The sequence below is a fragment of the Protomyctophum bolini genome (assembly GCF_963924005.1).
Source record: "Protomyctophum bolini genome assembly, chromosome: 3".
Lineage (NCBI taxonomy): Eukaryota > Metazoa > Chordata > Actinopteri > Myctophiformes > Myctophidae > Protomyctophum > Protomyctophum bolini.
The window spans coordinates 6307799-6334184 of NC_137864.1; the positions used below are offsets into that span (position 1 = coordinate 6307799).

Genomic DNA, 26386 nt, shown 5'->3' on the forward strand with positions numbered 1-26386 from the left:
TGGTGCACTGCTAACTTAGTGTTGGGTAGCCTAGATCAGGGATACTCAAATAGATTTACCTGTGGGCCACATTACAAAAATGGCAAGGGGCCAGGGGCCAGTAGATAAAATTACGACATTAATGATACTTGATAACTTCTCTCTTTCAATTGCTTTATTTTCGCAAAATGTATCAAAGTACAATGTGCATGCACACAATATGTAAATAAATAAATGTGTTACATTTTCTTGCATAAACACAAAGAGCTGTTTCCATAACTGCACAAATTATTGCACATAACATGAGTAGCTGTTATAATAACATAATAACATAACATGAGTAGCTCTTTGCCTGCCTGCCTGCCTGTCTGTCTGTCCATGAGTAGTTATTTGTCTGTCTGTCAATGAGTAGCTGTCTTACTGTCTGCCTGTCTATGAGTAGCTGTCTGCCTGCCTGTCTATGAGTAGCTGTCTGTCTGCCTGCCTGTCCAATTGTCCATGAGTAGCTGTCTGTCTGCCTGTCTGAGTAGCTGTCTGCCTGCCTGCCTAATTGTCCATGAGTAGCTGTCTGTCTGCCTGTCTATGAGTAGCTGTCTGCCTGCCTGCCTAATTGTCCATGAGTAGCTGTCTGTCTGCCTGTCTATGAGTAGCTGTCTGCCTTCCTGCCTGTCCAATTGTCCATGAGTAGCTGTCTGTCTGTCTATGAGTAGCTGTCTGCCTGCCTGCCCAATTGTCTATGAGTAGCTGTCTGTCTGTCTATGAGTAGCTGTCTGCCTTCCTGCCTGTCCAATTGTCCATGAGTAGCTGTCTGTCTGTCTATGAGTAGCTGTCTGCCTTCCTGCCTGTCCAATTGTCCATGAGTAGCTGTCTGTCTGTCTGCCTGTCTATGAGTAGCTGTCTGCCTGCCTGCCAGCCAGCAAGTTGGTTAACAGAAAATAAATTGTTATGGCTGAGTAAAATAAAATACAATAAACACAATTTGCCTGAAAATAGATTACCCAGCTATGACCTTTTTCATGAAAAAAAATGAGTAGTGATATGGCTGACTGAGTAAAATAAAACAATCTACCTGAAAATAGATAGCTAATTTCCTCAATTTCCATTTCCGCAATTTCCATTTCCACCATTTCCGCAATTTCCATTTCCACCATTTCCGCAATTACAATTTCCGCAATTTCCATTTCCAACTATTAATGGCAGCTGGGTTTCATCATTCAAATAAAATAGAATTCTGTCCGTTTAGCTATAAAATTATGTCAGGGAATAGGGATACACAGTATATGTCTTTCATTTGCATTGCATCTCCCCCCCCCAAGCTTTTATTTTCGTTCGAGTAATAGTACAACTCTAATAGTATTACTTATAATACTGTAATTAAAGATAACTTCATTCAGATTTATTTATTTTTATTTCATTTTCCAGATTTTCTTTTCTTCTTTTTTTTAGATTTTCATTGGTGGGCCAGTCATAATGGTCCCGCGGGCCTGATGTGGCCCGCGGGCCTGAGGTTGAGTGTCACTGGCCTAGATAATTCTACTAGTTTTATTAAGGCACAATGTTTCACCATTCCATAGTAAGTCATTTACCTAGTATGTAATAAAGTTATTCTGTTAATTATGTCTTGATTATGAAGTGAGAAGTGTTTCAGTTTGTCACTTTAGAGACTATAAAGAATGTTTGTTAGGTCAACTGTAAGTATGAAACATGTTCACATCTTTATTTGTTATATTATCGTTACAGAGGGACCACAACAACACAAGAAAGAAAGCGTAAATAAATGTGTTTTTATATTACATTGATTGGAACTTGTTGCAACATGTTTACGATGTTACTTTGTGGCATTAAACACCATACATCAAATGCTTTGAATATACATTGTGTCAAGTATGAAATGGAAACAATTTAGAACAACTTGCAATTACTAAAGTAGCCGACAAGAACAAAGAGAATTGATCGAAAAGGCCACTTTCTGAAGAATAGCCTGGTTACAAGAGAATCACTGACGAGTACAACTGCACATGGAACCAGCATTCTAGAGGATCAGCACCTGTTCTCAGAACAATTCCGGTCACAGTGCTTTGTCAAACAACTCTTTCCCTTGCAGTGAAGACCTAATATTCTACTACACCTACAACTGGTGTACAAATGTAATTTATAGGTATTCTGAATGGCCCATTTCTTGAGCCAAACATGTGTGTGTGTTTAGACATGTCCAGTTTGAAGTAGAGTATATTTAGACGTGAATCTTTCCACGCTCTCCCCCTCTAGAAGCTTCATGGCTCTCCAGTGAATCTTGCTACAATTCTCCGGCTGGCCAAGTGGACCCAGTTCCTCTTTGATGTACTCCAACCACAGATCTAAAAGATAAACAGAAACATAATTTTTGTATGGGTAGTAGTCAAAACAAATTGAGCAGAATGTTCGTTTTTATGCCAAATTCTTCAGGCCCGACCCCTAATAAAGTCCTGAAGTGGAGGACATGCAACATGTAACTTATCATCTACTCAGTATTTTATATTAATAGAGATTTTCTTTAGCTGATGCCCTTTGCATTTCTTTACCATGATATCCTAATTGTATTTAATTTCCTCTCACCATCATCTACAGTGCCAAACTCCCGCAGAGCTCTTTCATGGTAGTCACGCAGATTGCTCATCTTTGGAGACGCCTGGAAGAAGCGAGAACATTTCTTTTCAACCAGCAGTGCATTTTATTTGTACGTTTAGGTATACAAATAACTCCAGATCCCAGAAACCAATGTCTCCCCAGAATTATTTATTGGCACAATGTAAAAAGGTATGTGAAACATACGCCTTTGACGCAGAAGCCATTAACTACCGTAATACAAATGTACTCAAGCACCTGTCCAAATAGTAGAAATTAATTTAATTGTGGCGCCAATGCCAGAATAGTAAGAGTTGAACTACGTCTGGAGTATGAAAAACCCAAAGCATGTGTCAAAATGTGTTGGAAAAATTGGTTTGAGCACTTTGAGGTCATGGTTATTGGGCCACACATTGTAGAGCTTTCACATATATGTTGGTATAGTTTGCTGGCTTACTTGTTCCTTCTCAATCTGGATCATCATGGTGAAAAACGCCTTGGAGAAGGGCCGGCTTTCATGTAAACTAGAGGACGGGGACAAAAGTTAGTTTTTCTTTTTGGGAAATATCTTGAATTTCTGCTCTTATTCCTCATCTATTAACATGGCATCTTACCTAATGAAGGTCTTTCTCACTTTCTTGTAGCCACCCCAGCCACTCTTGTATGACCAGTCAAGGTAGCTCTCCTTCATCTCCATGGCAACAGCCGCCACAGCGGAAAACAGACCTCTCTGAGAACAGTCAGGACAAAATGTCTGAGACACTCAGTAAAAGAAAATGCATGCCAATAATATTTACGGCACATGACATGACATAACCTGACCTGCTGCCACTCGACAGTGCTACGTTTTCTGACCAGAGGGTTTTTAAAGGGAGCAGAGAATGGAAATATAGGCTCTGTCTCAAACATATCACAACATATAAATGGCTTAACCCATTCTGGGCGGGAACCCCTTCTGGTGTTTTAACTAAGCATTATGTTGTACTTTAGCTATTGAAAAATAGCAGATCTACAAGCTCATACGAGCTTGTAGGTCTGCTATTTTTGAAAATTTGTGAAAATGTGGCACAAATCTTTGAATATATATTCTTTCAGAAGACTTTTTATTTTATTTCGACGTCAGTTCTAAATGGGTTAGATTGTTAAAAGGTTCATGCACTCATGTTTTTGTCTTATTTGTAGGACACTTACTATCCAACACGTATCATCTTTGTTCCATTATAAGCCAATAGGAAAAGATGTCTTGCTAGTTTGGGGAATCATTTTCAGTAAATGTGTACCGTCTGTTGTGCCGACAACATACAAACTAGATAGGCTGTCAAATGTGATGGGCGATAATTGGGGGGTTTGTGTGCACAGGTTTTTTTTTTGTAGCTGTCCCAGAGTTGATGGACTCTATACAGTACCTGGAAAAGAGCTTCTGTTTCCTCAGGCTGTTGGTTCAACACACTCCACTGAACCTGGAGCTGCCAGAGTGGTAGACTCTCCTGTCAAGTATCAACACACAGGTGCATATAGTTAAACCATAATGAGCCATTGGTAGACACACACACACAGCATTTTGATTGTAGGGAACAAGGTTAAAATTCACTAGAGATGTACCGAATACCGATAGCATTTTCTCCTTCCCTATACCGATTCCAATAACCACAACTTGTGTATCGGTCGATCGGTTTCGAGTGTTGTCATTTAAGAACAAATCCAGGACAGGGGTTCTGTGGGGTGGGGTCCAGGCCAGGTCCAAATTGACACCTCACAGGCCTAGAACTCTGAAAGTGTCTAAATGGAGCCGCCATTTGTACACTCTCAAGAGTAATGGGTGTTAAAGTGAGTTTAAGAACCACAGTAAAGTGTATAAAACAGTAGTGCAACATTTCCCCCTGTCAGGTGTTAAGAAGCGGCCTGCTCACTCCTCATGCATTGAAGGAAGCATGAGCTCAGTTCGGGCTCTTCCCAGTTTGGCAGAGGAGAGTAGCGCCCAAAAATGTGGAGATGAAAAACTTTGTACAAAAAAAAAAAAAGAATAAATGAAGGAGTGCAACATCAACTGAAGCAATCAAAATATATTACTATTATGAAATATCATGTGCAATCCCTACTAGCTCTGGACTAAATGGTTCTGGGTAGTTGTGTGTGTTTTGTGTGTATTTTGACCCATATTATATGGCTGCTGTCCTTGTGTGTCCATAGTCTTTTACAACAGTTTCACTCTCAAAGAAACGTATTATCTTGAGTGAGTGGAGCTTACATAATGAGCATGGCGACTATAATCCCACTCACATAGCCATTTTTCAGTGGAAGGGTGTTTCAAAATGCATACCACAAAGCCCTCGCTATTCAGCTATCTAACGACAAACTCGTCTAGGGGTGCGTTGCTGTATACTGTGAAGGGTTAAAGTATGTACTAGTAGTAATGCAGTGCTCCGATATGCTTCTGAAGGGGTGTAATGGGGATATATCTTCTCACAACTAGGACAGTGGTAGTCAAAGTGGGGTCCAGGGGACCCTCAGAATGGGATAGGAGCTACATGCAAAAACTATTGAAATGCTGAGGGGAAATCACATTAATTGATGGCTATCCAGTAGTATCCACTAAGAGAAAGAGATTTGAAGTTCATATCCTGGAGTGGAGACTAACCCATTTTGGGCGGGAACCCCTTTTGGTGTTAGCATTATGTTATGCTTTAGCTATTGAAAAATAGCAGGTCTACAAGCTTGTAGGCCTGCTATTTTTGAAAAAACATTTTTAGAATTTGATCTCAGGTCAAAATGGGCTAATTGAGCCAGGGAGCTGGCCCAGTTACACAGAGCAGAGGTGGTGATTGGTCTGTGTTCTAATTCCTGTGTGTGTGTGTGTGTGTGTGTGTGTGTGTGTGTGTGTGTGTGTGTGTGTGTGTGTGTGTGTGTGTGTGTGTGTGTGTGTGACAGGCAGCCAAGTAGGGAAAACAACAATAGTGAGGAAACAAGTTGTGTGCTCGCGCACACTTGAACTACTATTCTTGCAAGGGCAAAAATGTCCCCACAAGTATAGTAGAGGACAATTTTCCTGGTCCACACAGGAGATTAAAATATTTTTAGAGTTAGGCTTACAATTAGGAAACGAGGGCTGAAAGTAGGTATGTAGAAGTTAAATTTAGGGATTGGAGTTATGCCTGATTTATACTAAAAGGTGCATGCTGGTGTCGATTGTAGATTGGCTTCGGGGTTTAGGGTTGAAAATGGCATTCATAAAAATCGCTGTACAAAAATGCTGATGCCCTCACAACGAGTCACAAGTATAGTAACATGTGCATGTGTGTGTGTGTGTGTGTGTACCTTGGGATTGACGTGTGTGAGTGCTTCCTGGAATAGGCTGCCTATGTCTCCACTCTCAACCTGCATCAGAGTCTGAATGCTCAGGCACCATATTGCCACGGAGTTGCTGTTGCGCTGTGTGGCTGCCATGGCAACGCTGGCCGCTCCCTCTGCATCTCCTGATGAGAGTAGGACCTGAAGCTGGACAGTTAGGAGAAGATGGTGTTAATTGTAATATCCGTTTCCCTCTCCGACGTTGATACAGAGCAGCAGATAAGGCTGGCCGATAAACCCTGACCTAACCCAATGTAAATTCGATAATAATGAAGTAATTTTAAACTTTTGCCTCAGTGAGTCGATTACGATTAATGTATACGATCTTATACGTGAAAATAGCAGTTCTACAAGGAGACTTTCACAATTTTTGTATGCCAGGCACCATTGTACAACCAAGTATAATACAAGAGGTCAGACTAATCGATTTCGTCAATTATGAAGAATCTATTCACCTTCTTTTGTGTCGATTTGTTGATAAAAAAACAAAATGAAAAAATATGTACAAAAAAAGAAAGAAATGCTTCTTGATTACTCGATTAACCTATATGAGCTAGATTAACCCATTAAAATCAGTAGTTCTCACACGGTCGATATATTTTCGGTTAATTGCCCAGTCCTAGTAGCAGACCATAATATGTCATAGTCCTACTATGGGGCACTTTAGCACAGTCTTTAGTTGTCTTACCCATTTCTTGTAGTAATCTTCCTTCAGCTGCATGGCATCATGTGCACGCTGAAGCACTCCCAACAGCCTCTCCTCCCTCTGGGACGAAAACACGCAGATACACAAACATGACACATTATCAATCCCAAATAATATACAGACATTTTGTTCACATTTAAATCTCTAACAGCGACATTAATATTCTTACCTTTTCCTTCAGCTCCTGAACGTTAGTCTTTCTTTTCTGTCTCTCGACGCAGAAGGCCACATAGCACGTCCACATAGGCTCTGAGAACAGACACCGACCATACGATCGTCATGACGAGACCCACGACACACAATTTAGGCATTTATCAGAAGCTCTAATCCAGTGACTCTCAACGTGCATGAACCAAAAACAAGGTTGGGTAAACAGTCAAATAAGTGCCAGGAAATCAATTACGTTCTACAAGGTAAACGTCAAACTCGTCCGTCTTGAAAGAAAAAAACAACAAATAACGTTTCGGTCGATAAGGTTATCACCAAAGGATAACCTGACGAAGGCCTAATAGACCAAAACGTTATTCCCATTACACGTCCCACCCAGTTATTATGTCTGTGTCCCTTTTATGCCCATATATGGAGTTCTTCGTCAGGCATGCACAAATATGGAGTCTATGCAGATGTCAGAACATATCGTGATGTAAGAACAGGCCAGCTCCATATATGGAGATATAGGTTTTGTGGTGGTTCTGGACAACCTTGGGTCTGACCGACTCAAGGCCGGGCACTGCAATCCCTGTCGTGGGGTGGGACGCGTGTGGCGAATTTGAAGTCGGTGGGGCAAACGGTTCTCGAGTTACGTGGATTACAGACGTGCGCGCACACGTCTGTAATCGTCGATTGTCAATCGTCGATTGTCTCATTATGTGACAATCGTGTAGACAGTCACATAATGTCAGTGTCCGAATTAAAATCATTGCAGTTTGTAATATTACCAGAGTTCAACCCTGCGGTATTCAGGCCACGTATTTAAAGACCTCCATGTAAGTCGTGTGAATTCCACAAGATGGTCACACATTCCGTCAGGTCACCAATTTCCCCATAACACCGCCATGCTGGAGTTGATCCGAGTGTGAACGAGCGAGTGGCCGAGACTTCAATCTGGGTATTGTAATTTGGCTATAGTCTTCTTGTGTCAACGCCTCACCTGTATCAAGGCTCTTGAGGCCTTCCTCATACACCTGACAGCAGCGCTCCTCTCGCCGGGCGGTGTCGGAGGCCCTCCCCTTGGCACTCTGTAACTCCTCCCCAGCCCCGGGCGCCTCCAGCTCTCGCTTGGCCATGAAATCCCACGTTAGGCTGTCTTCTGTGTACTTTGTCTGTAAGCTAAAGACGACATGTAGGTGAGCAAATGTGTCCTTGCTTAGCCATAATAATGACGACATCCCACGTCAGAGCACAGAGAGAAAGAATGCATCTTACTCTTGAAGGATGGCGTCTTGGAGCTCTTTGGTGAAGTCAAAGATGGCTGAGATTTTTAAGAGTGATATGATGAACCCTGGTCCTGAGGGGAAAAGGATAAAAATGACATCGTTCAATCAACACATAAACAGAAGGCATCGATGAGCGAATATCCTAATTCTACTTTCTTTCCAGGTCTGGGAACACCACACGGATGATGTCAAAGGATTCTGTTAATACATGAAGTTAACTGCCCACCTTGGATTTTAGCTGTAGCATCTCTGTACACAACCTCGGCCAGTTTTCCACTCAGAATCTCCGGAGAGAACTCATATTCACCCTGGAATGTATGAAAGGGGGTTAAAAGCGGCAGTCAAGATAACATTTAACTGTATAGAGATTAGAAAGTTATGGATAGCACTAAGCAGCTTTATATAACAAAGACAACTAAATATGTGCACGTGTGTGCGGGTGTAGACACTCACCAAATCCATCTCAGCCTTCTCTAGTTCCTCCTTCTGCTTCCGCAGTTTCTCAGCGTGCAATAGCTCCATACGGAAATACTAGCACACAGACACAGTCATTCAAAACAGCAAACATCTTTGACAAACATATATTCACTGCCGTTTTCCCTTACATGAAACAATACCAGATTGGTTTGTAGTTTGTACTTAACTTGTGTGGTTTGGTTTCCTATGGGTTAATGTAATGCACAATCATTGTAAAGCGCCTTGGATAAAGGCTGCTTACCTCCTGGTAGACCTTTGAGTCCTCTGGGTGAAAGCGCAGTGCTCTCAGGAACAGGTGCCGGGCACTCTCTGAAGAATTCCTGTCCTCCAGTTCGGTTTTAGCTGCCATGATCCATAGGGCTGAAAAATAAATTAATAATCATCTGTCATTTCTATTTATCATTCATCTAACTCAAATGTATTTTTAAAACGGTATTACTACTAATGTTGGTCAATGTGACACAGTTTAGAACTCAACTTGAAAACTGAACTGAATGTTTAACCAACTGTACCTGGTTTGTCAGGGTGGATAGCCAGAATGGCCGAGTACACTTTACTCAGCTCACTCTTGGTGGCCTGTCATTAAAACGTCAAGAAACATATTACCAATAGCAGAGAGTATACATATTAGCTGAAAGTTAGTCAATCATGTACATTGTACAAACCAGATGATCAAACATACCCATTTTTTGCAGAACGCAATGTGCGATAGCCACAGCTGGATGTCATTCTGTGATAAAGGAAAATGTTCAATCTGTTATCTGCTATTTTTGAATAGCCAACGCAAAAATCTAAAATGACACGGATGCTTTACCGGCATAAATGGGTTAAAACCCAGAAAGCATGTGTCATTTTAGATGTTGCTTTAGCAACCAGATTTTATTTTTATTGTCTGAATAAAAAAAATACGATTTTTGGAAAACTGAGGTTAGGATTGAGATGTTTTTAAAATCGAACAGAACCTCGGATAAAACATCTGATTACCGTACACTATTTTGTATGTGTCTGATAGCAATGCACTATTGTCAAAATCCCTGTATAAACAAACTGATTCTGATAGATGCATCCCCAATTAATTGCATTTCCAAGCAAAAGGGAGAGAACACTCAGAACACATCAATACACTTGCTCCCCTGAAGCCTGAATGCAAGATCAATACCGGCTAGCTTAAATGACTACTAAACATGACATGAATCTACCTTCCACTTTGTTGTTGCTCTTCTGAAGACGATATTTATCCTACGGATGATCGGGTATTCAATCTCCTCTCTTTTGAACTGGTAGCAAATATGCTGCAAATGAAAGGTAGTTCTGGTGTTATTTAACAGTAACCGTTGATGAAAAAAAAGAGTGTACCACGGCACTGTGATATTTCAGTAATTTGATTAACAAGCATCCTTCAAGAGAAGAATCAAGATTTAATTTGTAACAATATGTCATGTGCAAGTACACAAAATATAATAAACAATAAAAAGGTAAAGGAAAATGTACAGTAATCATAGCTGTGTGCACTGCATGGTCCTGACAAAGTTATTACAGATTTAAATTTTATTCTAAACATTAATCTAAACTAAATAAAGGATAAGATACTCTTGTTTTGATCGTGCAAATCTCTTACCTCTCTTCTCTTCTTGATAAGTTCCAGAACATTGATTTCATACTGTAATCAAGTAAAGCTTTTAGGTTAGTATTCTCCCATCCAGCCTCAACCATAGCCAAAACATTGTGATCCTTTGGGATTTTAACAATTCCAGTTTCTTAACGACTCCAGCTCTTAACTGTGCGATTCCTTACTTAAAAGGTTCAGCTTGACATGAATTCCTATATATACTATATTAGTATATATACAGTACACCTGGTCCAGGGACCCTCTGGGTTACCCGACAGGGTTCCAAATGGACCCTTAACTCTGAGTGTACAAATGGAACCATTTGGTTATATTTGTAGTGCACTCTCAGAGTTATGAAATTAAAACATTCGAGAACCTCTGGTATTGCATTCCGGATCCCAAACCCAATTGTGATATTTATTGTATAGAGTTTGATGAGCTTACCTGAACGTAGGCAATGAAGTCCTCCTTATTGATGATGTACCTGTGGAGCTTGTATTCCAAGGCTGTTGCTCTCTTGATCATGGACCTACACAACAGGGGAAAATAACCCATTAAGATTGGGAAAGCATCCGTGTCATTTTATATTATTTTAGCTAAAAGGCATTCTTTTATACTTTGGCTTTTCAAAAATAGCAGATATACAAGCTTGTAACTGTCCCAATAATGGGTATTTTGTATTTCTATTTTTCTATTTCTATTTTCTATTCTAATTTATTGCTAATGTGAACATTAGAGGTATGTTTCTGGGTACACTGTATTTGCATGCCGTGTGTGGTGCCTGGTTGAGGCTGTGACGTGTTGAGGGCGTGCAGGAAGAGCCCTGCGAGTAGCATTAAATGGCACCTGTGTGAGCTGGCTCAGGCAGATTAAGCCAAGTTGCAGGGGTGAGAGGACCCCGTCTCACTCCACTCTGTAAGAGTGTCCGTAAATAATAAAAGAGATAGAAGAGAATTCAGAGTAGCTCCTAAAGAAATCGCAGAAGGCGCACACGGTACGTTACATGTTGTTTGGTTCTTTGTTTGTAAATATTGTCGTAGTTCCGTTGATTGTTTGTGTACGTTTCATCATGTTTGTTTACAATAATAATAATCCGGAAGTCATGATTGACCGACAAACAAGGACATTCACATTGCAATTCCACGGTGTTTAAGAGAATGTATGTATGTTTTTTGTTACAGTTTTCACGTTGTTTAACATGGGAAAATAAAAGACCCTTAAAGACATCAGTCGGAGCGTTGTCATATTTCTGCTACGGGAGCCGCTACAAAGCTCATTCTTTTTAAAGCAAACATTTTAAGTTTTTAACTCAAATCTTTGCTTCTGGGGGTCCCTCATGGAACAAAATATTTTGCCCGTGGTTGAGCAAATGGTAAAGTGTTGGAGAAATTATCAAAATAGCGTAAAAATAGGATTAAAGTTATCCGACCGTTAGCTAGCTGACTGTCACTGCTGGACTTTTCAGTGTAAAGTTCTCACCTGACTTCTTTGTTGGTAAACAGTCCTACTCTTTCCAGCTGCTCCAACTCGGGCACTCTGTCCTCCAAACGGTGCTGAACGATCTCTGCCATCCTTCAGACTGTTAAGATTCACAAAATAATTAAGACAATAACAACTGCTGATGTCTCCTACTACACACTACACACATGTGTCGAGTGGAAGCAGGGGGTGGAAGTTGTGATTGCCTCGTCTTCCGGTCCGTGTGTGAAATAGCTCCGTGGAGAAACGTGTACATGAAAAATTCACTTTACCATGAAACTTTATTTTAGATGATGGTTTATAGGAAAATATACGTGGAGACAAGGTTAAATAAAAATGGAAAAGGGCTGGTATTTATGGTTACTACTCAGAGTGTCTGTAAAAAAAGATTTGATCATTTATTTAGTTAGTTAAAAAGCAGTAACAGTATAAACAGAAGCATTTCAACAAACCATTTACATTCTTCCACATTTAAAAGCAATTACTGTCATGTCACTACAACCACTGTGCAAACTCACATAAATAAAACAAATAAATAAATAAATGGTGGGTCAGTTCCATCCATGCAAATTATGTGCATGGCTCGATTTCCCGCAAAATCGCAGAAAGTGATCCCGCGGTCGCGTGTCATTATGCCTCATTTACGCCCACCCACAGCCGTCCGCGGCCAATCGCCGGCCTCACACAGCTCTTCCCGAAGCCCATTGGCCGAGAAGTGCTTAATGCTTTGCTATCCAGTACAAAATCGGAGGAAAGCAAGCCAACTACTGTAGGAGAGAGAGATAGATAATATCAAATAATCAATAACTCTGTCCAAAAATAATCCACCTCGCCTACACCGGGCACCGTATATCCTCGGCCGGGTGACCAGAAAGGGGGAACTGAAGCATCTAAACTGGATGTCGGTGTGGTAGCATTAAGCCAACGATGCTAGCCTTGCTAGCCAGCTAGCCAGCAGCATCTGTCCCTCCTCTCCTCGCCTCCTCCTCTGCCTGCCAGGCTGCGAGGCTTGTGTTCTGTTCTGCTAGCCAGCTGTGGCTAACTGAGGCTAACTGAATAAACTGATGCCATTAGCCAGGTTGGATTGATTTTCTTTCTGTTGCTGTTGTACCCAGGATCTGTGTTTAAAGACAGCATTTTCGAGATTCTTTGTCATTACCACGCGTGCTAATGCCCAAATAGTGCCTAAACAAATAGCTTATATATCCACTAGTTAAGAGTTAGCATTGTGGTTTTCGCTAACTTGGACTAGTGCTAATGGCTAATAATTGAGCTAAACTGCGGTGGTGCTGTTTGTTATCATGGCATTGTTGTGGCTGTGATCTGATATCGTGTTTTTTTGTGAAGCCCTCAGGTCTTACTATGAGCGGGGTGAGTTGTAAAGCGAACGGAGCGGCGTACCCGGCCTCGTCAACCGCCATGAACTCTGTGAAGAAGCCCAAGATGGAGCAGATTCAGGCCGACCATGAGCTGTTCCTGCAGGCCTTTGAAAGTGGGGACCCAGATTATAATTATTTCATAATGCGGTGGTGGTGGTGTTGTGGGCTACTGTTGTGCTGTCAGTCAGAAGGACTTCCTCATAATTGGAATGAACATTATGTTCCACTACAGTTGTTTTGTCTCTTGCATGTACATTTTTGCTTTCCACATCTGATCATATGTCATGATGATGGTGGGGCCTGTTAGCTGAACTTGGTGTGAAAGTCATGAGGTTGCTACAGTACATGCATGTTTCCCTCCCACAGACAGACATTGCTAAATATCTTTTGGACAAACCGGTGTCACACCTTTTAAACACACATTGACTTCAAACGGTCTTAACATTCTTAAATGCTTAACATGTAGTCATGTACTATGAAAAGTTATATTGTTACTGGTGTGGGTGTGTGTCAATGAACTACAGTAGTTGTACGTTGTTGACATTCCTTAGTATATGGAGTTATTTGCACAACTTCTTTAGGTTGTGACAATGATGTTATAATGGGATATGGGTGGGTGAGTGTCATTTATTACAGTGGACTGAGAAATGCATTTATAAAGTTTACATAATTTCACATTCACTATTTAAATTGATCTTTATTTCTAGAGCCAACTCAGATATACAGATTTCTGCGCACAAGGAATTTGATGGCAGTAAGTTGACACATTTATTTATTACTGTACATTTTTGGCAATAAATAATAAAGTGTTAAAGGAGTATTCCATCGCGCCTCAGGCCCAAATTAGACAGATCCGTAGTTTAAGATTTAGTCTCTCGTATCAATTTTGACATTTTCCATCTACAAGAGTCTTAGGTCCATTCTCTCTGTGGTGTTGGACAGACACAGCTGTCCGACACAGACACAGCTCCGAACATGTACAAAATAAAAATGCAAAATATAAGGTGCTTACCCAGATTCCCCAAAATATGTGGAATCTGGGTAAGCACCTTATATATATACATTTAATGTTAGAGAGGCTGCTAGGGTGCTTGTGCAATGTATTAGTCTGTAGTTTTCAATAAAGAAGTGTTTTAGTCCTGTAAGTGGCCAAACGCCATTTTCCCATCCCCCTTGTTTACTGAGCTTATTGAGGGTAATTCCGGATGCGCCTGTTCACTAAAGCCATTGGAAACTTCCGACGGAATCGACCACTTATGGGATTAAAACACTTTTATTGAAAACTACAGAGCTACAGTGTGCTAGAGAAACATTTCCCCCCTCTACCACTGGCTAATGGATATAATAACATAAGAATTTGGTTAAAAAAAAAAACTGCCAGTCACTCCTTTAAAGTGAAAGGCTCCAATCTTCCGAGTTGCTCCAGCGCCTTCTTCATTCAACACATTTGTAGCAAGTTGTACTAATCTGCTCACATTTCTATTCTAGCCGATATTCTTGCACAGGACACTCACCTTCATGACTCACAGAAATACAAGAACAAATGCCAAAAGGTAAAACATTTGAGTAATTAATTGATACAAAATATGATTTAGAGTGGAATTCCGATTCAACTTCACTTGTCATCAAAATACGAGCACTCCTGGTTAATGTCGTCCCTTCATGTCAATTCTTGTAACAGGAAAACATTCAAAGTGGATGATCTGTTGCAGAGAGTGGAGAAGATGAAGGGAGAGCAGGAATCTCAAAAGTAAGATGTCAATATGAGTTTCATACGATGGCAATGTTATTCAAGAATTCATATATGAATATTTGTACATATCTGTCAAAAGGATCGGAAAAGATATCGAGAGCTTTATTCCATTTGTGGTCCCTGGGTGTCAATGACATGTGTGTGTGTGTGTGTGTGTGTGTGTGTAACTGAGTGCGTCGGGTTGGGTTCGGGGTAGCAGAGTTGCTTTTCCAGTTCAAGTTCTTTATTAGTGTCCGGACTCCCCAGGGCAATTTGATTTGCAGCAGATCATAGAGGTTTAAAACCTAAAAGTACAAAACAGAATGTGACAACATAGTATAGGACAACATGGCATGAGCACATCTGTGCAATTGATAAAAAAGGATAAGAAATAAAAGAGTAACCAAGTACAGTACAAAGTGAAGCATCATAGCATCGTCCCATCTGAATGTGACCATGTCAAACCCTCTTGTTTTTTTTTGTGTCTTTAGTTTGTCTTCACATCTGCAGCTAACATTCACTGGGTTCTTCCATAAGGATGGTAGGCAAATGTTACTGTTTAATAAAATGAATATGTCTTATTGATCTTGTTCTGAATTTGTGATACTGGTGAAATTATTTGTTAATGAGCAAGATGAAGTTGATTTAACTGAATTGAAACATGACTTGCCTTACAGAAAAGCCATCTCAGAATTCTGAAAATGAACAAAACTCAGTGTCCCTTGAGGTGCTACTTGTCAAAGTCTGCCATAAAAAACGCAAGGTAGAGTTACAAATGTTCCCTCTTCCCTGACATTGTTTTTAAATGTGAAATGAATGTTCAGTGAAGATTTACACATACCACATGCATCTGATTTTAGCCTTTCAAATTGTATGCGTCTTTCTTCCAGGATGTCAGCTGCCCGATTAAGCAAGTGCCTACAGGAAAAAAGCAGGTGCCTTTGAATCCTGACAGCAACCAAACCAAGTCGGGCTCCTACCCGTCTTTACTTGTCTCTAGCAATGAGTTTGAGCCCAGCAACAGCCACATGGTGAAGTCCTACTCACTCCTGTTCAGGGTGTCACGCACGGGGAGGAGAGACACCAATGGTCTCGTCAATGGAGAAGCCAACGAGAACATTGGTGAGTAGAAAGTGAAACCCCTTGCAGGGTTTCCAGCGTCTTAAACACTTTAACCCTATTGGTTTTACATTTTTAATCTTTGGATATGAATAGCTGAACTACAACCTCAACAATGGGTTGCAATGTGACATGTAAGCTTACTGTTTTCATGTTCTGTGTGAATGTTCCCCCAGAATGGGGATTGCTAGGGCGTGGTTAAATAAACACAGCAGGGAACATTTCCTTTAATAGTTGACATCAACGGCCTCGGGACAGGGCAGCAGAGTGGTGCTGTGTCTGTTTGGGTAGGGAGGTAGAGAGATGTCCTCGGCTGTTGTCTTCTACACTCAGTGACATGTAGGAGAGACTCAGTGACAGAGGAGACATTACATTAAATTAGAAAAAAAAGAATGGAATAGTTGACATTAACATGTACCAACTACAACATTAGCAGAAGAGTGCTGCTACACAGGTTTTTAATGGTTGCTTGGCAACAAGAGTCATGAATAGCATTTTCAGCAGGCATTTATATATATATATATATATATATATATATAGATATTTTACGGCATCCCTATTGGAGTCGTAGCTACTTTATTGGCAGCATGGCACATTCAAATGATAACCAATCAAAGTACATGCTCACTGTTCAGTCGTTGATTGAATGTATTGAAAAAACAAATGAAGCCTAGTACACAACTTTTTGGAATTTGAAACGGTAGACACCCAAGAACAATAATGGTGGTAATAAACGGCCCAGAAAAAGAGTTTGATGTACTGATTTGCAACCCCATAGAGTACACCTGGGGTTAGGCATTGCCTTGTTGCTGTGTTTCGTTGAGTTACGTAGGACGGATCAACTTGTTGAGATGTGTTTACAGGGTGATACGGCTTTTTCAGATGTTTGATGCAATTTACTTGTTTTCTCTGTGTAGATGTGACAGAAACTCCGAGCAGAAAAAAGAGGGGTTCGTCCCACAGAGAAGAGGGAGACACCACAGAGACATATGTTGCACAGATGACTGTCTTTGACAAGAACAGGTGAGTGGTGGATGGGCTCATGCTAAAGGGAGCAATAAGCGTCAAAATGTATTCATTCAGATAGACTTTATTGGTGTTGTCTGTAACCTCAGTAAGCATGAAGCACTCCTGTAGTAATAGAAATAGCAGAAAAACTATTGTTAGCCTGTGCGTCAAAATCGTGCTCTGTCCTCCATCCCTCTTAATTGCCATCTGTGTCTCCCCATTCAGGAGGCTGCAGCTTTTGGATGGGGAATATGAGGTGTCGATGCAAGGTATGGAAGACAGCCCCGTCAGCAAGAAGAGAGCAACATGGGAGACCATTCTGGACGGGAAGGTTTGTGCTTGAGCGAGCCAAGTGTATTCCATGCGTTTGTCCATTTTTACTTTTTCCGTGTGTCTTTGCTGTGTTAATAAATACTAATTTGTATTACCGTCCTCCTTCGCACACAGAGGCTGCCGCCGTTTGAGACGTTCTCTCAGGGACCCACGTTGCAGTTCACGCTGCGTTGGACAGGTGACGCCAGCGACAAGTCCACTGCCCCTGTGGCCAAACCGCTGGCCACCCGCAACTCGGACAGCTCCAGCCCCATGGAGACGCGGACCAGCAACAACAGAGCTGCCCTAATGTGTAAGGCTGACTGGCTGGCTGATCTCTGATCAGAATTATTTGATTCTGAATGACGAAATAGTGTCCATGTAAATACAGAGAAGGTTTTGTACAGGTGTTGGATGTATAACACCTTTGTCTTGTTACAAATAATGTATCGCTGACGACGATATGTTTGTTGGTGGATGACCATATGCTCATCCTGCAAGTTATTAAAGTAAACTGATAGTTAAAAGAGTTTTTGTAGAGTGCATTTTCACCCTTAAGATCAGAGTGCTCCACGAAAAGAAAAGCTATGGAATTCCAACCCACACGCTTCTTAAATATTGGTGTGGAACAGTGTATTTGTTAGTTACTACAGTATTCATCTAGGGTCTAATTGATTCAGTGAATTTGCTGTTCTACGAATAACTCCCATGTCTTCCATGCAGCTTTAAAAGACTCGGTCACCACAGATGTACAGATGAGGAAAGAACTGATCCTTTGTGAGCCGCGGCAAAAACTACGTATATTTTATCAGGTACAACAGTCGCAACACAGGATATGCGTGGGTGTAGGATATGTTTGTGTCGTGTGTATATATATATATATATATATATATATATATATATATGCCTTAATTTGAACACTTGATAGACCTAAACACAGACATGAAATGAGGTACACTCGGCTTGTTAGTTAAACAATAAACTGAATCATATTTGACTAGTTGACCAGTGTCTATTGTAAATCTGATCAATTGAAAAGCTGGTAACGATAGACCAAATACTGCATATCCTATCATACAATATACCTCCGTAAATTGACCAGTAGGTATAACTATTAACGAGGGTTGCGGTCCTTTAGGAGTTTCTTAATGATTCACTCTCAGCAGTCTGCTTCCTATATATTTTTAAAAATATATTACATTTTGGGCCTTTATTATAATAAAAATTCAATCATACATACAGCATTTCATATACTGTTTATAAAGAAGGTATGCGTGTGACATCATCATTCATCATACGTCATAGTTATGCGGGAATGCAAAAAACTACTTGCTGGTGAGTAAAGTGAGTGACATTAAAAGTCATTTAATGCAATCAAATAGGAGTTTCTGTTTGGATGTATGGGCTGTCAAGTAGGCATTCCCGCACAGCTTCCAGGTATGATGATGACGGCACGCGCATACCCTCTATACAGGGATCCTCTGAGTTACTTAACCCATTCTGACCTGAGATCAGATTCATACGAGGTTTCCACTGGACACACACTGGTCTGATTAACCCATTCTGACCTGAGATCAGATTCTAAAAAATGTCAGTCGTTCTTCGATTATTCAAAAATAGCAGACCTACAAGCTCGTAGCGCGCCACTCGGTGGCGCGCTACGAGCTTGTAGATCTGCTATTTTTCAATAGCTAAAGCATAACATGATGCTAACACCAAAATGGGTGCCCGGTCAGAATGGGTTAAAGGGGTTACAAATGAAAGTTTACAAATGGAACCAAATGAACCCTTATGGGTCCATTTGGTTCCATTTGTACACGGTTATGGTAGTCCTTTTAAAAATTAAAGCGTGAGAACCAGTGACGATGTGATAATCCCGTTCCAGTGACTAAATACACCTATTCTTTCCCTGTGTGAAGTTCCTGTACAACAACAACACGCGGCAGCAGACCGAGGCGAGGGATGACCTCCATTGTCCCTGGTGCACCCTCAACTGTCGGAAGCTCTACAGTCTGCTCAAACACCTCAAGCTCTCCCATAGTCGCTTCATCTTCAACTATGTGGTAAGGGTGCGTGTGTGTGTGTGTGTGTGTGAGACCGTGTACACTGTGACTGAATACCTCATTGCTTTATCATAGTGTTTAAAGGATTTTAAGAGACTTTAAAGAATGAATGTTAAGTGTTTGAAGTGTGCCTGTAAAGCGAGCGGTGGAATGTGACCGCACTCTTGGAGGTACTTTTATTAAAAACCTTTTTCACGTACCGTAGTAGTTGGCTTTTTCTGTCTAAAATCGTAAATGTTCCCCTTATAGTATCCTGTGTCGTTGTGCGTGTGTGTAAGGGGTATTGCATAGCTATGATTTGTGAGAGATTGGTTGTGCTCTTGCATATAACCAAATTGCAAGTTTGTTAAACGTTTCTCTTTTCTGGGCCCTCCAAAGGCATTGTGGTCAAGGTCGACATGCTCTCATTTAATTGGCATTATTTATATCCACAGCCTCACCCGAAAGGAGCTCGAATAGACGTGTCCATCAACGAGTGCTATGACGGCTCTTACGTGGGCAACCCTCAGGACATCCACAGTCAACCCGGCTTTGCTTTCAGCCGCAATGGCCCTGTCAAGAGGACTGCCGTCACTCACATATTGGTGTGCAGGTAAGAGTCGCCCCCCCCTTTTAAAAGTTACAGACCACCTGCTGTACAGAGTCGAGCAATTAGTGTCCAACCCTAATTTATCCATGAATTGTTAATTAATCAAATTCAGATTTTTAATGAGCAGTTGATGAAGTTGCAAAAGGGAAGAAAACTGCGCACCGTTGGGCTCCAGTTGTAACATGGCACACACGCCTGTGACATTTCCAGCTATATGCTTTTCATCAGACATGCTTTCCGTTTGCCAAATGGCATGTAGCTCGAAACGTCACGCTGTTCTGTCATTTTGCACTATTTCTCTGCATGTTCCTCATTTCTCTCTATTCTTTTCGTGGTTTGGGAGAACGAGTCTCATTTGTATGTGCATGTCTCCACAGAAGTAGACCAAACACGGGTCACGCTGCTATAGACTAATATAATGTCACAAAACAAACAATGTAAAGTGAAACTCGTGAAGAGTGAAATTTCTATCGGTTGATAATTTTGTGCATATAAAACGGTTTGTTGGTTGAATAACAATAAAATTGTAAATGCGATCTCTGTAAATAAAAACCTCTGGTCCAAAAAATCCAGTTGTCCAAAGGAGCTGTAGACTGAAGACGATGCAACTTAAAAAATGATATGCCTACAAGCAGCTGCTTGTCAATGTTTCTTATCCCAAGCAGCTTTGTACACCTTTTCAGACCCAAGGTTTTTAAAGGTATTTATTTGGGTTTTTTCTTAACCTTTATTGATCGTCCACAATGTAGACTAGAGCAACAGGAAACCGTCAGGGAGTGACACGCTAGCCTGGCATGGCCAGAATAATATGACTCTTAAATATTAGTCTGGAATCTCTATGTGGAACCTGCATTTGGGGCTGATTTAAAAAGATGCTTCTGGTGATAAACCCATAGACCTAGTATAAACGTTAGACGCCTCTTCCGGCTCTGGGGCGCATGTCGGAATTGAAGACGCAACTTTCCAGAGATTCCTTGCAAAGCATTTGCCTTCAATGAGCGGGAAGCATGTCAAGCTTCCGCATGTGCAACGGAAGTCCCGCAAAAGACGAGCTGGGATTGGCCAGTAGTCACTTGAGTGGGACGTGTGGGAGTGGAGTTGCATGAGTGACGTCACTTGGGCAGCGACGCAGCGTGCCTTCAGCACTTCTAAATGAGAAAGCTGCGGAGAACTGTTGCTTTGTGTTCACTCTTTGATGTTTTTTTGTTAGTAATCCGATCCTGATGTTGTATTTGTTGTTTGTGTATGCATCACGGTTGCATACTTGGCCCTGATTGGTGCCCCACAGCTATAGGGGGGCAGCGAAATCCAATCACAACTGAGCGAGGCCGGACCAAATCTGCAGAGGGGAATCTTTTTTTTTTTTTTTTTTTTGCACTGGCAGATTCGTCTGGTTTCCACTTTTCCAGGATGGTGATGTGCAGGTCCAGTGGGCCTGGCAATCAAACTTGGGGCTCCCTGTCAGGCATCAGAACCTATGTTGTTGCTATTGGTGCCCCCAAGATACTGAAACCTGAGCCGGATTTATAGTTTAAGTTGCCCTTAGAGGTGTTGTGCACTGAAAATAGCCAATCTACAAACTCACTCGTCATGCTGTGACGTGTTATGAAAAAAGCCGGCCCGCGCATCACTAGTGGACTGGATTTTCTGTCTGTGAATTATTATTTATTGTTTAGTTTGAAGGTTGAGTTGAAGGTTTGCTTGTGGGTAACCAATCCCTGGCTATGTGGTTTTCAGGTGAATGCTCTTGTGGTTATTTATCCTTGCAAATCCTTTCTAAAAAAAGGAGTTTTGTCCAAAACTAAATCGTGTTAGGCATTGATTGGACTAACTGGCACCCCAAAACGGGCACCCAAAAACACGGTGTCGAGTCGTGGGTCCGACGACTCGACACCGGGCACTGCACCACCCCCCCTGTGGTGGGGGTGTGGAACGCGTGTGGCGAATTTGAAGTCAGTTGGGGCGAACTTTTTCTCGAGTTGCATGGATTACAGACGTACGTACGTACACACACAGACTAGTTTGATGATAATACACATCCACATAAATGCCTTGTCACTCCTGCTTGTCATCCGTCAGGCCAAAGAGGACCAAGCCGAGTCTGTCAGAGTTCCTGGAGTCCGAGGACGGGGAGTTGGAGCAGCAGAGGACGTACGTGAGCGGTCACAACCGCCTCTACTTCCACAGCGACAGCTGCATGCCCCTCCGGCCGCAAGAGATGGAAGTCGACAGTGAGGACGAGAGAGACCCCGAGTGGCTCAGGGAGAAGACCGCCACGGTAAAGAGGCCATTGCTCAGAATGCCACGCTGTAAAGGACTTTTTATCTATGCAGCTAATTTAGACCCATACATGCCAGTAATGTAATAAAGTACAACCCAAACACACTTGAATAGACTTGAAATTGCTTAACCCATTTTGACCTTCCCCCCCCCCCCCCCCCCCCCCAAAATAGCAGACAGAGTGGCGCGCTACGACCTTTTAGATCTGAATCTTAAAATGTACAAATATGATTATAATAATAATGAATTATAATAATTACGGTATAATGGAACAAAGTCCAGCATGCACATTTTCTTTTGCGAGTTGTAATTGGGATATAAAGAAATGATCCAAATAACATTTGATGATTCATTTTAATTTCACCTCTAAACATGAAATTACCTCTAAACATTGTGAGTCTCTTTACAGTGCTGTGCTTTCCTTCAGTGGAAAGGACAGTTTTATAAAAACAAAATTACAACTGTTAACTTTTCCATTAGTAACTAATTGGCATCCATTAGTAACTAATTAACATGTACCGCTGCAAAAACAAAAGTCTTATGCACACGTTTGCAATGGTTGCTTAGCAACATGAGTCATGACTAGTGTTTTCCGCAGGCATTTATAGACCATGCCAGTGTACTTGTTCTTGCTCGAGTACAGCTTGGGTCCCACCGTATTTCCTGTCTACTGATATTTCACAAACACTGCCGCAGGAAATTAACTATTGAGTGCAGCTGGCTAAAATAAGCTTTCGTGTACACTTGAATCCCACTACTTAGCTGGGAACATACATTGCCGACATCAGCAGGGAAGAATTTGTTAATCACATGGCAGTTTATATAACTGAAATGTGAACATTTACAGTATCCATGAAAGTACATGAATAAACTTAAAACAATGATTGGATATATATATTTTTTTAAAGTACATTGTATTTGGCTTTTTTCTCAGCAACTGGACGAGTTCACAGATGTCAATGAGGGAGAGAAGGAGGTGATGAAACTCTGGAATCTACACGTCATGAAGAATGGGTATGTGTACATACAGTATGTTAAATATGGACCAAATGTTGACACCATCTTGTAGCTTCCACATGGTCATCAGTTAAAGCTAACCTACACACAGTATTTGATTAGCCTATATATATATAAACCATTGACCGATGAACTGTGTGATGTGCCACCCGTAGCTCCACATCATTATTTTCCGTTTGTACATTTAGGCATTGTATTTCTCAGGTTTTTCTTGCAAATGTCGCCGCTTTGAACTGCTGTGAAACTCACATCTGATCAAACTGTCGTAGCACCCCACCCTCCCCTTGCAGCTTGATCGCGGACAACCAGATGAACCAGGCCAGCATGCTGTTCGTGGAGAACTGCGGCGCCTACATCGCCCGCCGCAACCTCTGTCGCAACTTCCTCCTGCACCTGGTGAGCATGCACGACTTCAACCTGGTGAGTGTGGCGACCATAGACCGCGCCATGGCGCGCCTCCGGCAGATCCAGGAGGAGCTCCCGGACGCCGTGGAAGGGGACCACGACCTGCTGGCGAGTCTGATGATGGGAGGAACCTGGCCCTGCAACGGGACCACCAGCTCCTCCAGCGGAGGGAAGCACGGCAAGAGGACAAAAGGTGGCGTAACGGACTGATGTCAGTCGGTCGGACGGATGGACAGACGCTGATCGCTTGTCTTTTTGTCGTTCTTTTTGGGAGTTTTTGTTTTTCTGACCATTACCGGCCCTTTTGGTGCTTAGATAGGTGGGAGGAGTTACAGTGCAGGAACTCTCTTTGAGACAGACAGATATATACATAAACAACCTTTTTAGGGACTTGAGAAGACTGAACCAAATATGAACAATTATACAATACAACCACCCACATCCACACAAATCTGGTATTTGAGGACGGGATAATTGGAGTTGAACCAACTTAATATGCATCGTGTCAGGGCCACAAACCGGAGCTGCTGTTGTGTGAGGGTAAACTGATAAACCTTGTTATTTTGGTGTGACCGTCTCATAAGGACTGTATCACCAATACAGTAAGAAGTATACAATAACAGTGTCACTCATTGTTTGTACACATACACAATAACCTTGTTGGCTCTTGCTCTTATAGTTGATTATTTTAGAACTTGGTATTCATATTTTAGAGAACTGTTAACTTGAATGTTCAAGTTTTTTTATTTGATCCCTGCTGCATCATGTCAAATGCAGTTTGTCTCAAACATTCTGAAATGTCTTTTCCCTTGTCATAAGGGAAACCGTTGAGTTTGATTTTACAGTCATCTGTGATGTTAATTTGGATTAATGAAAAGTGGGACTTTTACCTGCTAATGTTAGAAATCTAAAGTATGGTTTGTTGAACAACAACTCTGCTGTACTTTGTTGAAGGACAACTCTGCCATCTTTCAAGCTAGTCTCCCTTTAGGACTGCAACTTTTATTAATGTTCTTGGCAATACTTTTGTGAGAAATGTATAATGTTTATAATCTACTACACGATTTAGTCTGATGAACCACTTAAGCCCTCTTAGGCTCCATCTCACACACACTGTTTTGCAAAAATAGTATGAAAGGCAAGGCACATCTACAAGCTTAGAATGTACGTTCACACATTCTAAACTTGTATATGGCCTATATTGACATGCCCAAGGATGCTAGGTTGAAAGTGGTTAAATTAACTGTTGCAGCCCTATTGAATTTAAATCCATTTATGCTACTGAAATTCAAACGTTTTTGTTTTTCTTTTCTCTCCTTATCTGATCAAATTAATTTTTCTGTTTCATGTGAAACACACCAGATCTACCTGTCCATGTTGTCTATATACCTGGCTGCAGAAAGTTTCCCTGGACCAAATGAGGTGACCTAGTTATAGGTCAGAATATAAGGAAAAAGGTTTTCCTTTTCCACCATCGATATATTTTTCTCTTTAAGTGGTAGCTTAATCACTAAGTTCTTGAGCAATTTTCAAAGATTTTAAACTTTCAGGCCCTTCAACTTTCATCTCCTATGTGGTGCAGTGTGACCTAAACGGCCGTACAGCTTTTGTTTTTCCATAGGAGCACTCCTACACACCAGCGGGGACAGGAGATGGCTCTCGCGTATACTGTACGTTTTTATAGCGTCTTGGAAGTCGAACTTTGTAGTTAAGCCTGTGTACTGGTGATGCAGTTAAAGCCAGTGCTGGACTCACAAGGTGAAATCGACTTTGAGATCTTCACACCAAAAGATGCAATTTGAGATGAAGCTGAAAACTTGTGGAGTTGTCCTTCATATTATGGATCAGTGGGAGTTGACAACATTGCAGTACAGTAGTAATGTTATGAGGCCGGATTCCAGGTCAAGAGAATAACTGATTTGGATTGCAGGCTAGAACTGTTACCATAGTAGGGCTACATTTAAAATCATCGTACTCTTATTAAGCCTTGTGGCCCACATTGACAAAACATTCAAGAACAAATTACTTATCTGAAAACGTTTTACAGAAGATTTTGTGTAGGGTGAATTGCATCACCTTGTGTGGCCCCCACATAGCATTGACTACCGTCTGAAAGAAAAATCTATTGACATATTTTGATAATATGCTGGAACCTGTTTTTTGAGTACAAGGTTCGAAAAGGTTGGGAATACAAAAGGCCTGATGGCATCCTGTATTATAAAGCAGGGTTATACTTGTTACTTTACAGAAACTTTGTATACATTGTAATGTTAAATCTAGCTGTACCCCATTGTGAATCCAATTATCTCTGATTTTATTTTTTCTTCCTTTCCTCAAAGCAATATGCTGATGGTTGGTTTTGAGGTCCAACTCACTTGTTTTATCCTATTAGGTGCAGTTTATGCCAAAGTGGGTGATTTTCATTGAAGTCTTTGTTAGTTCTGTTCTACTTCTAGCACCTTCTGTCGTTAGTTAATTTCACAATAAGGTTTCAAATCCATAAGATCTATGGTGTGTACACAAACTGATGGTAAACACCTTATTTCTCTTTTTCTTCATTTACGCTATGGATAACCACGATAGCCTTTTCCCTGTCCTCAGCCTTTTGTGCACATTTTCCTTTTGTCATCTGGAATAGGGAAATCCAGTCAATTCACCACTATTATCAAAGCACCGTGTTAAAATTTGTGAAATGTAAACTTTGAATATGGGGATTTTTATATTTAAATAAAAATACATTTGACCTTGTTCTTGTATTAACGGTTCTCAATCTCAACATGTTTATACAATAGCCATTGGGCTCTATTCAAATTCTAGCTGCTAAGAACAGTTTTGTGTGAAGTT

General features: G+C 41.2%; 2 protein-coding genes across 4 annotated transcripts; one reads left to right on the plus strand and one right to left on the minus strand.

The window, feature by feature from the left end:
- Positions 1 to 1686: 1686 nt before the first annotated feature.
- On the minus strand, positions 1687 to 13045 carry utp6 (UTP6 small subunit processome component). 2 transcript variants are annotated; one of them, XM_080760395.1, is made up of 20 exons: positions 13000 to 13045; positions 11639 to 11738; positions 10604 to 10688; positions 10169 to 10210; positions 9750 to 9842; positions 9233 to 9280; positions 9063 to 9126; positions 8792 to 8910; positions 8527 to 8604; positions 8300 to 8381; positions 8063 to 8144; positions 7788 to 7966; positions 6807 to 6886; positions 6620 to 6697; positions 5899 to 6078; positions 3990 to 4070; positions 3198 to 3313; positions 3041 to 3107; positions 2575 to 2647; positions 1687 to 2336 (listed from the first exon to the last, which is right to left on the minus strand). In XM_080760395.1, exons 2-20 carry the CDS (start codon positions 11728 to 11730, stop codon positions 2182 to 2184), a joined length of 1794 nt encoding a protein of 597 aa, XP_080616521.1. In that variant the 5' UTR covers positions 11731 to 11738; positions 13000 to 13045; the 3' UTR covers positions 1687 to 2181. The 2 variants fall into 2 exon arrangements, with proteins under 2 accessions (XP_080616521.1, XP_080616520.1); XM_080760394.1 differs by lacking the exon at positions 13000 to 13045 and having other exon boundaries at positions 11639 to 11807.
- Positions 12384 to 26290, plus strand: suz12b (SUZ12 polycomb repressive complex 2 subunit b). Of its 2 annotated transcripts, none has more exons than XM_080760388.1 (17): positions 12384 to 12716; positions 12986 to 13130; positions 13725 to 13771; positions 14506 to 14570; positions 14699 to 14767; positions 15241 to 15290; positions 15427 to 15512; positions 15640 to 15871; positions 16786 to 16891; positions 17102 to 17207; positions 17324 to 17501; positions 17912 to 18000; positions 19108 to 19251; positions 19686 to 19843; positions 21920 to 22118; positions 23055 to 23134; positions 23407 to 26290. In XM_080760388.1, exons 2-17 carry the CDS (start codon positions 13001 to 13003, stop codon positions 23750 to 23752), a joined length of 2085 nt encoding a protein of 694 aa, XP_080616514.1. In that variant the 5' UTR covers positions 12384 to 12716; positions 12986 to 13000; the 3' UTR covers positions 23753 to 26290. The 2 variants fall into 2 exon arrangements, with proteins under 2 accessions (XP_080616514.1, XP_080616515.1); XM_080760389.1 differs by having other exon boundaries at positions 12993 to 13130.
- Positions 26291 to 26386: the final 96 nt, after the last annotated feature.

What these genes read in the sequence shown, in the direction of transcription:
- utp6 (XM_080760395.1), bottom strand. Translation starts at nt 11,730, where the DNA reads ATGGCAGAGATCGTTCAGCACCGTTTGGAGGACAGAGTGCCCGAGTTG. An exon ending in AGAAGGCTGAGATGGATTTG is followed by an intron (nt 8,382 to 8,526) that starts GTGAGTGTCTAC and finishes CATACATTCCAG; the next exon opens with GGTGAATATGAGTTCTCTCC. An exon ending in TGCTACAGCTAAAATCCAAG is followed by an intron (nt 8,145 to 8,299) that starts GTGGGCAGTTAA and finishes TTTTCCCCTCAG; the next exon opens with GACCAGGGTTCATCATATCA.
- suz12b (XM_080760388.1), top strand. Translation starts at nt 13,001, where the DNA reads ATGAGCGGGGTGAGTTGTAAAGCGAACGGAGCGGCGTACCCGGCCTCG. An exon ending in TGGGTTCTTCCATAAGGATG is followed by an intron (nt 15,291 to 15,426) that starts GTAGGCAAATGT and finishes CTTGCCTTACAG; the next exon opens with AAAAGCCATCTCAGAATTCT. An exon ending in AACTACGTATATTTTATCAG is followed by an intron (nt 18,001 to 19,107) that starts GTACAACAGTCG and finishes CCCTGTGTGAAG; the next exon opens with TTCCTGTACAACAACAACAC.